The following is a 16048-nucleotide window of genomic DNA, read 5'->3' as shown; positions in this document are numbered from 1 at the left end:
GCACTTCTTGACTTCGGCGTAGACTTCCGTGATCCAGTGGCGTTCCTTTTGGAAATACTACCGCGACTTCTCGAAGACCTTGACCTTCTAGACGTGGCAGACGAACTGGTGGATGACGAGCGATGACGTATTTCTCTATTGTTTTCCCCACTTTCTCTGTCGCTGTGTGCGTCATCCTCTCCAAGACCTTCAACTTCAACCTTTGATCCTCGGGAATAATCGCTGCCATCGCTTTCTTCTTCGTCATCCTCGAAATCATCGTCAAAAGTTTGACTTCCGTCTTCGTCGTCTGCCCCCTGATTTAACGAAACAAATGTAAGCCAAGTGTCAGAAAAAGAAAAAAAAGAGACTATACATAGATTACTTTTGTTTAGCCCGCCTAAATCAACATGACCCCCCCCCCTCGTTAACCGTGGGCCACAGAAACAGATGACCTTTACATCATCTGTCCTAAAGATCGCAAGGCCTGAAAGGGGAACTCTATGGCCACGGAACTCTCCTTCTAAATACAAAAACTTCAAGTGGAAATAGCTTTAAAAATGTGGGAAGCGTGCGCTTGAACTTGGCTTGGCTTGGCTACCTAGAAGGGGGCTCGAGGTTCGATACCCGACAGAGCGCCTCAAGGCATCACGGAAAACCAACTCCTAGATACCCCTCCCCCTCACTGGTCCACAAATGAGATTGGACCAAAGCGCTCTGAGCATGCTATAAGCATGAAAGTAGCGCTATATAAAAGCTATAATAATAATAATAATGTATGACCTGAAATTCAAGTGTGCTAGAGGCAAAAGGGTTGGACGTAGCACTAGCTACCCTAACCCTGTAGAAAAACCACTAGCTACAGAAACACCAAACAGCAAAGAACCAAAATTAGAGCAATCGTTACAAACATCTTGGCCCCTTTTATACTAAACAATGTCCAGCTGTAAGATTAGTGATGGTCAGTTTATAGCAGTGTTCACGGAGGCCTCGAGCTACAAAGACGTCAAGTTGTTTCCCCTGCTGATATGATACTATGTGCCACTATCGGGTGTGCGAGTAAAAGACTAAAAATGTTGGAAATAAAATCGAGAAACTGCTGAAACCAGGGCCGGTCCTACGGATTGTGGGGCCCTATGCCAAACGGATTGCCTGGGGCCTCAACTGGGTAGGGATAAGGATAATAAGTAAAAATTAAGATTTTTTGTTAGAAAATAAATTCGTCTTTGCATTTTATTCGTACTTTACTAAGTGCAAAAATCAAGATCAAATTAACCTTACGAACCATCTACAATAGAAGGTAGATTTCCAACATAAAGCCGATAAAAACATTCAGATCTACCTTTTAGATTTACTATCAGATCTACCTTTTAGATTTACTATCGACTAGCAAAATATCGCTTTTGATTTTGTTTAAGAGATCGAGATAGATTTAGATCTATATTTAAATGCCAGTGACTATTACATTAAATTAAGAATTAGAACTTACTGTTTTGGTTAAAATTCGCCCTATTATTTTTGTTAAATGAAAGCTTACAATACCGTTTTTCAAATTGAATGACACCCGAAATTACAATTTTTTCTATTTTTCAGAACTTTTTTTTTAGTTTTCGGGATATTTTTTAATAATTTCAGGAGATTTTCATGACTTTCTTCGTATACTTTGCAATTTCATGAAATTCCAGGAGCTTCTGGAAAATCAGAAGACCGCGGAAACCCTGTTATAAGTTAGAATGATTTAAGTTAATAATTTACAACTAGAGTTAGCGCAGGGCCTATGAAAGTGCAGGGCCGACTGCGGCCGTATAGGTTGCATTGCCCTGAGACCGGCCCTGGCTGAAACTATCTGTCATTTTATTGCAAATTGTTAACAAAAACATGGACTAACAGAGAAAGTCGTAGGTTTTTAGGCCGCCTTAACCCTTAAGACGCGTGTGGTAGTTTAGCCTCCAAACATTAGAGTTGTAATTCCATTTTGTATGCACTCATTAGAAAACAGCTCAGCACTTTAAGGGTTAATGCGAAATAGTTTTCGAAGCTGGGGGAAGATAATTTTTTTAAAAAGCAAAAACTTAACAAAAAAAAAACAAACCCAGGTTATAACGCAACGAAAAGATACCAACAAAAGAGCTAGACAGACCTTAGAGTGGAACCCCCAGGGCACAAGACGTAGAGAAAGACCAGAAAAAAACAAAAAAAAAAAAACAACTTGGCGACGCAGTATACTAGATGAAGGCGAGAGGACAGGAAAGAGCTGGGAAGCCTTTAAAAAACTTTCAAGAGACCGTGGAGAGTGGCGTGTTTTTACTGAGGCCCTAGGTTCCACGAGGAACGCAAAGGAAAGATGATGTGATGACGCAAGATTCAGGCGGTGCTAACACAAAAACCATTAAGCATTGACTGTGCTACCCATATAGTACACAACGCCATAAACACTGCTGCAGATTGTCTACCCAATAGACTTTGGAAATTATGTATGTACACATATAGTAAACAACGCCATAAACACTGCTGCAGATTGTCTACCCAATAGACTTTGGAAACTATGTATGTACCCATATAGTACACAACGCCATAAACACTGCTGCAGATTGTCTACCCAATAGACTTTGGAAACTATGTATGTACCCATATAGTAAACATCATAAACACTGCTGCAGATTGTCTACCCAATAGACTTGGAAACTATGTATGTACCCATATAGTAAACAACGCCATAAGCACTTCTGCAGATTGTCTACCCAATAGACTTTGGAAACTATGTATGTACCCATATAGTACACAACGCCATAAGCACTGCTGCAGATTGTCTACCCAATAGACTTTGGAAACTATGTATGTACCCATATAGTACACAACGCCATAAGCACTGCTGCAGATTGTCTACCCAATAGACTTTGGAAACTATGTATGTACCCATATAGTACACAACGCCATAAGCACTGCTGCAGATTGTCTACCCAATAGACTTTGGAAACTATGTATGTACCCATATAGTACACAACGCCATAAGCACTGCTGCAGATTGTCTACCCAATAGACTTTGGAAACTATGTATGTACCCATATAGTACACAACGCCATAAGCACTGCTGCAGATTGTCTACCCAATAGACTTTGGAAACTATGTATGTACCCATATAGTACACAACGCCATAAGCACTGCTGCAGATTGTCTACCCAATAGACTTTGGAAACTATGTATGTACCCATATAGTACACAACGCCATAAGCACTGCTGCAGATTGTCTACCCAATAGACTTTGGAAACTATGTATGTACCCATATAGTACACAACGCCATAAGCACTGCTGCAGATTGTCTACCCAATAGACTTTGGAAACTATGTATGTACCCATATAGTAAACAACGCTATAAACACTCCTGCAGATTATCTACCCAATAGACTTTGGAAACTTTGTATGTACCCAGAGTACCCATATAGTAAACAACACCATAAACACTGCTGCAGATTGTCTACCCAATAGACTTTGGAAACTTTGTATGTACCCAGAGTACCCATATAGTAAACAACACCATAAACACTGCTGCAGATTGTCTACCCAATAGACTTTGGAAACTTTGTATGTACCCAGAGTACCCATATAGTAAACAACACCATAAACACTCCTGCAGATTGTCTACCCAATAGACTTTGGAAACTTTGTATGTACCCAGAGTACCCATATAGTAAACAACACCATAAACACTGCTGCAGATTGTCTACCCAATAGACTTTGGAAACTTTGTATGTACCCAGAGTACCCATATAGTAAACAACACCATAAACACTCCTGCAGATTGTCTACCCAATAGACTTTGGAAACTTTGTATGTACCCAGAGTACCCATATAGTAAACAACACCATAAACACTGCTGCAGATTGTCTACCCAATAGACTTTGGAAACTATCTATGTAAAATTTAAACATGGCTAGCATGACATCTAATTACTTGTAAAGCTTCCAATATGTCTTGCCATCTGTCAGTAATTATTTGTGGCACAGGATTGTGGGTCTCCTGAACTCTGTTGAGAATTCGATTTAATGACGCAATCAGCTGTGGAATGTGCAAGAGTAAAACAAACCTTGATCTATGTCACGCAATGACAACTCAGTTATTGACAAATACATTTTTTTTAAGACACAAAGAAAAACAAAATGGGCAGGTAATGTCACACTAGCAAGCAAAATAAATAGGCCTACAGATGTCCTCGTAACACATTCCTTGATATTTTAATCAAAGATTTAAGACTAAAATCGAATTTTATTAATAGACGTCGAAAACATATGACCATAGAAGGGAGGTAACTACATTATAAAAGAAACATCGAGGCAATGTTGCAAACGATTTTCTCCCTTGATACTAGTATGTACATTCACTGTATAGAGCGGCTGTGATATATTTATAGACTAATGTAATCTGTAATGTGTATAGTTATGTCTTAATTAAAGAATACAGCTCTAGTTTTAAATTATTTTTTATTCTACAATCTAATTTCGACTAGCAGACGTCTCTAGAGAACAACTCTCTCGTTCCTGCACAAATTCTTACCGGTAGTCGTCAATGTTGAACAATGATTTATATTTTATGGTACTTTGTGTATAAATCTTGCATCAATTAGGACTTGTTTTTGTAACCTAAATGAATGTGTATCCCGCTTGATGTAGGCGTAAATGTTCTATTAATTATAAAAACAATAATTAGCCGAGGGAGTTACGAGTTAGAAATAGGCAGGGATCTTTTCAGTAGAAGATTCTGGTTCTTGACTGGAGAAGATAATTTTAGAGAAGGAAGACAATAAGCAGGGTCAGTCAATAAGTATCAAGCTATATGTTAAGTCAACGTTTGTTACCCTAGTGTTAAAACTAACTTATATTGTGTGTTAAATTATTTGTGATTTCTGCTCCTTGAAAGATTAAATTATTTTATTTTATCAACAGGAATTCTCTTATTTCTTATTTCTTCTAGACAGGAACTCCGGAAGACAAAGGGATATTGGGCCCTCAGACGTCTTCACCATTAAATCTATTGTAACAGTGTTTCAAGTTGTGTGTATGATTGTAATGGCTTCTCACCTCAGTTCTAAAGCAACCAGACTTTGCTTCTATAGTCTGACCACTGGGTATTATCTTGATTAGATCCTCATCTGTCAGCTTGTTGGTTTCTAATGAGATACGAATAAAAACAGATTTAGAGGAAATTTTCATTTTAAAATATTCACAGGCATGCACACCAAGACCAAGACGAAGACAAAGATTTGTAAATTAAACCTTGAAAGACAAAATAATATACTATGCCTGTACATTACAAATTACTATCGATCTAAGAGAGATAACTCTAGATAGAAAATGCAAAGTCTTGCAGATGAGCATGGTGTAGCAATTATTGTACGAGACGAAGCGGTAGGTGTAAGGTTGTGTGACTGAACAGCTTAAACCGTTTGTCCACCCTTCATGGGGGCTCGAGGATGGGCTTGCTGAGCAGCCCCGAAATCCTCCCCCAAATACCCCCACCCTCACACACCCATGTGTCCACCAAAGCAATTGGACCATAGCGCACCGAGCTAATATATCATGAAAGATGCGCTCTAAAACGATTTTTTTTTAAAACAACAAATATAACCCTTTGGACTAGGTGCGAAAACTAGAATCATTTCCACATTTTTCTGAATTATAAAGTGAAAGGAGAATTAGTGACAAAAATAATAAGTGGGGCAAATAACGTAAATGTCACTGTTTCCATGGCTCACCGTTAACAGTGATTTTACAATATAGTGTCCTGGACATTGTTCATTTGTACTATTGATTTCAAAATAGCTTCAAAGCTTCCTCTTTTCATTTTCTTACTATTTTCTTTAGGTTACATTGTATCACTATTTATTAACTGATCTGAGGTGTATCACTATTTGTCAACTCATCTGAGATGTATTACTATTTATCAGCTCATCTGAGATGTATCACTATTTATCAACTCATCTGAGATGTATCACTATTTATCAACTGATCTGAGAATTATCACTATTTGTCAACTCATCTGAGATGTATCACTATTTATCAACTCATCTGAGATGTATCACTATTTGTCAACTCATCTGAGATGTATCACTATTTGTCAACTCATCTGAGATGTATCACTATTTGTCATCTCATTTGAGATGTATCACTAATTATCAACTCATCTGAGATGTATCACTATTTATCAACTGATCTGAGATGTATCACTATTTATCAACTGATCTGAGATGTATCACTATTTATCAACTGATCTGAGATGTATCACTATTTATCAACTCATCTGAGATATATCACTATTTATCATCTCATCTGAGATGTATCACTATTTATATTCTCATCTGAGATGTATGACTATTTATCAGTTCATCTGAGATGTATCACTATGTCAATAAACTCAAGATATTTGCATATACATCACCTAAACTTGTAATCAGTTCTCCAACTGTACTTGTCAGTCTTTCAGAGATTCCTGACCTCTGACCCTCGCCCTGCAGTAATCGTTTCTTGAACTCAAGGTCAGGGGCCCCAATCGCCTCCTCGATCACTAATAATAAGTCTGCCAGTTGGTCTGTCGTAAGGTCAGTTTGGCAGAACAGGTCCCTGACGACCTTGACCGTGCGTGAAAGTGGACCGGCCAGAAGTGTCAGCAAGGTGTGCTGGACAAGGTTTTGCTGTCTTGGCGCGTCTTTCTTTGTTTCGGTATCTGCCGCTCCTTTCTCCTGTACAACAACAGATAACGCGATTGCATCATTGTCCTTGTTGTGCTTCCGTTCTGTATCATCCAATGGTTTCACATTGACCTTACTGCTGACATGGTAAATAACCTCAATACTCCTCTCCTCTCGCTGCGCATGCGCTTTCTTCCAGGAGCCATCTTTGAATGGATCTGTTCTCTTTCTCGGCAGCCTTTTGGGCGCATTGTTTATTTGGCCAGACGTAACTTTAGGGCGGACTGGAGCTTTTTTGGTCACCTCTTTCCTGACGAATGGTTTTGGTTTAGCTTTTACTTCATGCTTCAGGGGCTGTTTTGGTTTGTTAGCCAGAGTTTTAGGTGTTTGTAGTTTGGTTTTGTTAAGGAGTTGGCTATTGGCTTCTTTTTTAAGCTTGCTGTTAATTTGGTTGCTTTTTGCGCTTTGTTTAGGTTTACTGGCTTGCTGCTCTGATTTGTTGGCATTACTGTCCATGTTGGCAAAATTTTCAGTCAATGTCTTCTTAGGAGATTCATTCCACTTGTCTTTTGATTTAGGGGGAGATAACGCGGTTGTTTTTGCTTCTTTGGACTCGATCACGTGACGAACAAAGTTCTTCCTCCACAAAGAAGAGCTGCTTTGCGTGCTCTCTGCATTATTAGCGGCCGAAGTGGTCATGATATTTCTTCTCCACTCGGAGACTCTATGGGCGATCCTCTTTGACGTCATGACGTCCAGCTCATGCCCCCGAATCTGCTCAGCCTTGAGTTTATCGTGATGGAGACTTGAGCTGGATTTCTCAAAGACAGAGTTGTCGCACCTCGTGGCTGAGCCCGCCACGGAAGTCTGCCGACTTTGAAACTTCCTAGCCACTGCGTTGGTTTCAGAATGTATGAAATTGGAAAGCCTTCGTTCCCTGTCCAGAACCTCAGCGTAATGAGGCCCTAGTGGGTCAGGCTTGCTCGACGTCTGGATAGACAGGTAAGGCATGGCTGTTTTTTGTAAGATGCTTTCTTTGAAGAACTTCTTGCACTGTTTCTGTCTTGTGAATAATTCGTGCAGCATCATTTCCAAAATAATAATATACATGGAATTTCTCTTACTGTCTCTGCCCGTTGAACTGGCCGGTGCAAGATACAGGCAGCTTACAGAGCTACAAGCGCATATTAGTTCTTGTATAAGTTCAGCCTTAACTATTAATTCCTCTTCTTCTTTTGTTGACTGATCCACAATGCTCTTGAACAAATTTGTTACAAAGTTGGTGAAGTCTGTCCTGTGTGGGCCGTAATTGGCCGTGCAGATAGACCCACTTACTGATGTGCCCCCAACATCCTTATTTGCTTCGTCGCCTGGCAAGGTCAAAGATGTTTTAGTTTCCATGACGACTGTCTGCTGAGCCGAAGTTAAAGGTTTTGATTTTAGGGCGAAATTGACCTTTTCTTTTGCCACGTCTATAAAAACTCGGGCCTGGATCTTGGCTTCGTAGCTTTCATTCGCCAGGATCGCTGTTTCGATCTGATCTTTCAGACCTTTCTCTATGGCACACAGCACCGTGCTAAGATAGTTCAAGAGGCTATGATGCATGTCCTGCTGTAGCCTTAGAGCTGGATCAGCGAGATGATTGTTTCCGCTGCGATCTAGAGGCTTATTGTCGCTGGAGTTTTCAAACGTGTGTCCGTGGCTGTGGGAGATGCTCTTTGAAGACTCCTCCGCCTCCTGACTCCTAACTAGGTCGTTCACTCGGAGTGGAGGAACGTCTCCGATCTCAACTCTATACGCTATGGAAGACATTATCTTATTTATGATGAGGTTGGCGATGTCAGAGGTCACCAGGCTACCTTGACCTTCTTGTGTGCTTCTATCTGAGGAGAAAGTGTAGCAAAGAAATAACTTTGGTCAAATATTGATCTATAGGTAATATCCAAGTTTGATAGCATGCATTTTGTAAATGTTTGTTTGTTTTACATGTTTCGGATGTTCCTTCAGGGTTGAAGATAATTTTCTTCCATGTCCAAACCTCCCGCAGGACGACGGGGGATGGGAGAGGGCAGAGTTTGAACCCGGGACCATTGATAAAACGACAGTCCAGAGCGCTAACTGAACGACCAGGCAGCCATTCTATAGCATATATGTCCATATAGTATTTTTAGGCCAGCCTTTTTAGTTAACCCCCGAAAAGAGGAAATGCCTCTTTTAATTGTATGCAGTCTGTCTGTCCGTCAGTCACGTTTAGATGTCAAAAACTAGAAGAGATACGGATAATCTGATGTGACCTCATTTTGTGGCTTGCAAAGTTTACGTCCAACGACCTTTTTTTTTTCCTTGAGGAAGCGAACTTCAATGTCTTAGCGAAACATTTGGATCTAGACAACGCTCTAAACCAGTGATCCTCAACCTTCTTCAACCGGCGGACTATTTTAACTTTCCGACACTTGTGTCGCGGGTCTCATCAACAAATGGTAATAACTGAAACTTCTAGAAGCGGAAATAGAGTAAAAGTTTTTAAATTTATAATTGACTCCCTTTACATGTTTATTTTTGTTTGAGTAGAATCAATAACTATGTCATCTTTCAGTCGCGAAACGACTATCGACCTTCTATATACGGTATGGAATGCCCGGGCAAGAGTTAAATACTTTTACGTTTAATGTTTATGATAAAAAAATAGTTTTACAATTTACCAAAATTACCAGCACTCGATTTTTTTAAAATTATCAATAATATATTTAGGTATAGGGCCTACATGTGACAATGGATCATTCGGACAATTTTTAGGGCCCACAATCTCTTGGAGGCCCTAAACTATTGCTGATGTTGCCTAAGGGAGGTAAATCCAGCACTGGTAGATCTCGCATCGTTGAAAAGCCAGTGCATATTGGTAACCTTCCTATTTACACTAGTCTAGCAACCTTGACCCTTCAATCATGTGATATCTATATTTAGGGTGATCGCATCGGAAAGGAAGCAAACTAGTTTGATCATGAGATATCCCAGTAGAGATAGGATTATGCATTAAAACATGAGTAAATAAACGGTCTCTTTCTTTATTCAATAAAGCTAAACCTAAAATATTACTGCTTTTCTTACTTGAAACGACAGAAGGCTTTAGTAATTACATGGGTGATAGTATACAATTTTCCATAGATAATAAATAGATACATATATGCAATCATTGTACTTCAAAATGTAACCACTTCATTTGTACGCTTACTAATAAAATATGCATCTTTTTGTTAATAAAAAAAGGAAAAAAAAAGAGGGAAAAGGCCCAAGGATTCCTAGGATGTAAACAGCTCGACAACTGAAGTCAAAAGCTAAAAAGCTGAGGTATCCTAAAAAAAAAAAAAAGAATAATAAAAAAAAAATAGATACATATTAAAGAGCATCTACAATATGTAGATTTCGATTTAAAAAAAATCTAAATATATAAAATAATTATATCCCCTAATTTTTCCCTAATTGTCCACCCTTTTTTTAACGATTTTACTGGGGCAGAGTTGGGAAAAAAAAAGGGGGGGGGGGTCAAATGAAATACAATATTCGCTAGGGTCATAGTGACATTTAGTTTTAACACAAACAACAGCTTTAAGAACTTTCATTATATTTCTAGAATTATCCGCACTCTCTGCTGTAGATATGTTATAAACACAGGATCATTGCCTTTAAAGGGGGCCTGGTGGTCGAGTTGCAAAAGTATTAAGTGGAACGAGTTTGAATCCTGAGAACTGGGATTTTGAATTTTGGGATTTTTAGGACGCCCTTAAGTCCACCCAACATGAGTAGAAGACTTACTTTTGGGAAGTAAAGGCGGTTGGTCGTTGTGCTGGCTACATGACACCCTGGTTAAGTGGGCTATAGAAATAAATAGCTTCACATCATCTGGTCACAGCTAACAGCAAGATCTACAAAGGTTACTTTTACTTAACCTCCATTAGTTGTCAACATTTAATTCTCTTTCAAATTAAAAAAAAAATGTCTTCTTATTTTTAATTTTTGTTTGTTTGTTGTTTTGTTTAACTGTACAATGGCTAACTGCGCTGGGCTGGTCTTCAACGACCTACTTATAATACCGACACAAATGTTTGTTCATGTCTGATTCCAATGTAAGATTAATGACTGTTATGGAGTGTGTAAATGTGTGTGTGTGTGTGTGTGTGTGTGTGTTTGCGTTTATATGGTGACGGTGGGAAGAGGTTAGCGATTGGTTGTGAATGATGCAAGATAGGTGGCGTTGTCGTCATTTGGTCTTAGTCAGGGGAGACGACTCCAGAACGTGAGACTGAAAGGTTGTGTTATTGTAGTCAGATATCATTACTTAAGTCTATAATATATTGTTGTAACTTAAGCCTATAATATATTGTTGTAACTTAAGCCTATAACATATTGTTGTGACTTAAGCCTATTATATATTGTTGTAACTTAAGCCTATAATATATTGTTGTAACTTAAGCCTATAATATATTATTGTAACTTAATCCTATAATATATTGTTGTAACTTAAGCCTATAATATATTGTTGTAACTTAAGCCTATAATATTTAGTTGTAACTTAAGCCTATTATATATTAATGTAACTTAATCCTATAATATATTGTTGTAACTTAAGCCTATAATATATTGTTGTAACTTAAGCCTATAATATTTTGTTGTAACTTAAGCCTATAATATATTGTTGTAACTTAAGCCTATAATATTTTGTTGTAACTTAAGCCTATAATATATTGTTGTAACTTAAGCCTATAATATATTGTTGTAACTTAAGCCTATATTATTTTGTTGTAACTTAAGCCTATAATATATTGTTGTAACTTAAGCCTATAATATATTGTTGTAACTTAAGCCTATAATATTTAGTTGTAACTTAAGCCTATTATATATTAATGTAACTTAATCCTATAATATATTGTTGTAACTTAAGCCTATAATATATTGTTGTAACTTAAGCCTATAATATATTGTTGTAACTTAAGCCTATAATATTTAGTTGTAACTTAAGCCTATTATATATTAATGTAACTTAATCCTATAATATATTGTTGTAACTTAAGCCTATAATATATTGTTGTAACTTAAGCCTATAATATATTGTTGTAACTTAAGCCTATATTATTTTGTTGTAACTTAAGCCTATAATATATTGTTGTAACTTAAGCCTATAATATTTAGTTGTAACTTAAGCCTATTATATATTAATGTAACTTAATCCTATAATATATTGTTGTAACTTAAGCCTATAATATATTGTTGTAACTTAAGCCTATAATATATTGTTGTAACTTAAGCCTATAATATATTGTTGTAACTTAAGCCTATAATATTTTGTTGTAACTTAAGCCTATAATATATTGTTGTAACTTAAGCCTATAACATATTGTTGTAACTTAAGCCTATAATATATTGTTATAACTTAAGCCTATAATATTTTGTTGTAACTTAAGCCTATAATATTTTGTTGTAACTCTATTCCCGCACTGAGATACATGGTGCGCACTAGACACTGTTCCACACGAGCGTGGAACAAGAGAAGGAAGAAAATGGAGACATGATGGTGAATGCCGGCTTATTTTGCGGAACAAAACTAGATCTAGAACAAACTGACATTCTGTGGTTTCTGTGTGTTATTTATTTAACCATTAAATCCTCATCTATGTTATCATTAACCTGTTGAGTGTTTTCCTGGAAATTTATAGCAATATGTATAGTATTTTTTTGGTACTTTTATTTTATCATTAAGCCAGTTGCTTTTGTCTATTATTATAAATAAAGTTCTAATTAATTTTGTTCACAAAATGAAGTTATTTGAAGTTTTATTAGTTAAGATATATTATGCCTATAATGGTTTAGTTGCCGACCACCAGTTTGGTGCTACACGTCAACGACCAGTAACAAGACTGAGATTTCAACTGTAACACCATTAGCCTTTTATTATGTATCAAAATAACATTTTTACACCCTTACAAAAAAAAAAAAAAAAAAAAAAATATAGAAAATATTTTTAAAAAAGGGGAAAGAGCTTTGCTAGGAAGGAGAAAGTTAGGACCAGCCGCCTTTAATTGCATCTACTAATGTTGCTTATCGTTAGGTAGCCTGCTCATTAGTACTGATAAGACTCAGGGGCGTACTAAACATTCCAGAGTTCAAAATTTCAGGATTCGATCTCGAGATGCTACAGTTTGGAAGCCACGAGCTCTACCACTCGGCCACCCACGCGTCTGTACAGATCATAGCTCAAGCATAAACTTACCTGGAAGACTTAGCTTGGTGGTGAGTAGGTCAATCACTTGACCAATGGCTTCGTAAACCTCGTAGACCACACTCATCGGTAGTTCCAGGACTGAGCTGGTGCCAGACGTCGGGGACCACAGGCCATTCGAGGACTGGCCATCGACCTCATCTCGGACGCTGGCCAAGGAATTGTGCAGGACCACGATGGCCGCCACCTGTTGGTACTGCTCCACCCGATCCACCGGCTTGCTGTCCACTACCTTCTGGTCCAGGTCCCCGGCTAAAACCCCAGTCAAGACTCTCAGCACCGACAGCGAGCAGGATTTGATCAGCAGAGTCGTTAACGACGGGGTAACAGCCGACAAGACAGTGTGGGGCCTTCCTTTAGCTCCGCCCGCGTCTTGGCCCATTCTGGTCAGACATTCTGCCATTCTGGCCAAAGTTTTCAGCGATCGATTGACCTCTTCCAGCTCCAGTATCGCACGAGTAATCAGTATCTTTGCTTCTTCTTCGGTAATCTCCAGTGGTGGAATAGTTCTGACTTGTTCCTCGCACATCCGGTTCACGATGAGTTCCGGTTTCAGTTTCTTTTTAATCAAGTTTCGTCTGAGTTCCCAAAGTTTTTGATATAACAGGGACACCATCCTAAAGACGGTCACATTAGTGTCAATATCTATGTGCATATCTATCTATCTATCTATCTATCTATCTATCTATCTATCTATCTATCTATCTATCTATCTATCTATCTATCTATCTATCTGTCTGTCTGTCCGTCTGTCTGTCTGTCCGTCCGTCCGTCGGCCGTGACGTCAGTCCGTCCGTCCGTCCGTCTATCTATCTATCTATCTATCTATCTATCTATCTATCTATCTATCTATCTATCTATCTATCTGTATGTCTGTCTGTCTGTCTGTCTGTCTGTCTGTCCGTCCGTCGGCCGTGACGTCAGTCCGTCCGTCCGTCTATCTATCTATCTATCTATCTATCTATCTATCTATCTATCTATCTATCTATCTATCTATCTATGTATGTATGTATGTATGTATGTATGTATGTATGTATGTATGTATGTATGTATGTATGTATGTATCTATCTATCTATCTATCTATCTATCTATCTATCTATCTATCTATCTATCTATCTATCTATCTATCCATCCATCCATCCATCCATCCATCCATCTGTGGCTAGGTGTTGAATCAGAACCATGTGGTGATGTGTTCAGCACTATAAATTTCATTAAATTACAAAAGGTGAACCACACAATTTTCAAAGTTTTTTTTTTAGGTTTGACCCACGACCTTTGATAAGGTCTGCAGGTGCCCCTTTTGGAGGCCATCTGCTTTCCTTAATGGAGGTGAAGGCAAAATGGCGCCATATTTGATCTTTATAGCACTTGGGAGGGGGAGGGCGACACTTCTGTTATGCAGATCTCCATTTAGCTCGCCAAAGAAAGATTTCCATGTTCATCCCCCATAAGGGATAGGTGTCCAACCCTGGCGACTGGTAAGTAGTTCATCTATACACAACAAACACACAAAAAGTAGGCCCTACTAAAACTTACTCATGCAGAACGAAGACTGAAGACACATAGAAGTCTACTACTTTGGGCCTCATTTTGGTGCACGCTGAGGGGGTCACCAAGCATTGACTAATTTGTTTCACTGCTTTGATGCACTCCCTTGTGATGACGATTTCCATGCTTGGGATAGTGGGCTGACTTAAAAGCGGATCTTCATCTTTGGTGACTGTGAAGGAGAAGGGGAGATAACAAGGTAACAGGCGGAGGATATATTGCTTGATGTTTAGTTAAAGTGTTGCATTTATTTTTATGCAAAGTTATTTGACTAATTTTAGGTTATAAATTGAAGAATATATATATATATATATATATATATATATATGTATATGTATACATATACATATATATACACACATGTACATAGATACATATATATATAGGGTGAAGGAAATATAGAAGTATATTATGTATGTATATATATATAAATATGGCTTCCTTCAGGAAGCGACCATGGGAATGAGAGGAATGCCTGGGCATGCCTGTGCATTAGCTGTGGTCGGAACAATGTCGCCCACACATCAGTTCCCCCTTTCCAAGCAGCTGATGTATCCAAAGGCAGTGCCGATACAGTTTGGGGTCAGCGGTGTCGCAGGTTCTACCAGAGTGTAGCACTGGGTGCTGCAAACTGCCTTAATTTGAAGAAAATATTTCAATGAAATGTCCATCGATGCACATATTTACAATTCTATTCATGCCTCGCGGAGCATCAGTGTTCAGCGAACTATAGTTTGGGAATCACTGGCATAGGGGATGTTGAGACCTGACCTATGAACTTTTAAGAGATTCGGTCAAAGTTCACTGAAATAGATGCAAACATCTAATGTAATATTGTAACGCACCTGAAGAGGAGGTTTTCATCTCTAGAAATCGGTCATGAACAGGCACAAAGCCAGGTCTTGTTGCCATGGCGATCACCGATTCCAGAAATGGAATATTGAATTCGGAAGTGTTGGTTTGTGGATCTGGGATCATGACTGATGACAACAAACTCTCAATGTCCAGTCTGCTGGACTTCAGAATGACCTTATTCTCCACTGTCTCCTCCAGTTGGAACTTGGCCTGAAAACAAGAGACTATCAGTAGTAGTGGTGCGCTTGTACGATTCAACCTTGTTAGGGCACTCTCATACTTTTTATCACTGGAAGGGCACTTTGAACACTTTATTTGTGGAGCTTATTTACACATCATTGGTAGGGCACTTTAAACACTTTGTCTTTTAACACTTTATTTGTGGAGCTTATTTCATTGGTAGGGCACTTTAAACACTTTGTCATTGGTAGGGCACTTTCGTAATTTCATCATTGGTAGGGCACTTAAGCGCTTTATTTATGGAGCTTATTTACACATCATTTAACACTTCCTCATTAGTAGGGAACTTTAACATGGGTGGGGCACTCGAACTTCGTTAATGGTAGGGCACTTTCGCACTCCATCATTGATAGGACACTTTTGCACTCTATCTTTGGTAGGGCACTTTGGCAATCTATCATTGGTAGGGCACTTTCTCGCTTTTTTTTTGTTGTGTGGGGCACTTCCACATTTCATCAGATGCAA

At 38.5% G+C, this 16048-nt stretch overlaps 1 protein-coding gene across 1 annotated transcript in view; it reads right to left on the bottom strand.

Annotated features, from left to right (window-relative positions):
- LOC106053463 (uncharacterized) overlaps window positions 1-16048 on the bottom strand; it is a 64786-nt gene that overhangs the window by 6678 nt on the left and 42060 nt on the right. The window contains exons 24-30 of the mRNA XM_056040757.1: window positions 15334-15553; window positions 14477-14660; window positions 12928-13553; window positions 6413-8545; window positions 5056-5144; window positions 3932-4036; window positions 1-296 (exon numbers count right to left, since the gene is read on the bottom strand). The exon at window positions 1-296 is cut by the window's left edge and continues 121 nt beyond it. Coding sequence (XP_055896732.1) covers window positions 1-296; window positions 3932-4036; window positions 5056-5144; window positions 6413-8545; window positions 12928-13553; window positions 14477-14660; window positions 15334-15553 — 3653 coding nt within the window. The remainder of the gene's footprint in view (window positions 297-3931; window positions 4037-5055; window positions 5145-6412; window positions 8546-12927; window positions 13554-14476; window positions 14661-15333; window positions 15554-16048) is intronic.

This window comes from Biomphalaria glabrata, chromosome 9 (genome assembly GCF_947242115.1).
Source record: "Biomphalaria glabrata chromosome 9, xgBioGlab47.1, whole genome shotgun sequence".
Lineage (NCBI taxonomy): Eukaryota > Metazoa > Mollusca > Gastropoda > Planorbidae > Biomphalaria > Biomphalaria glabrata.
The sequence above is the reverse complement of the archived record's forward strand: the minus strand, read 5'-3'. Positions and strand labels throughout refer to the sequence as shown.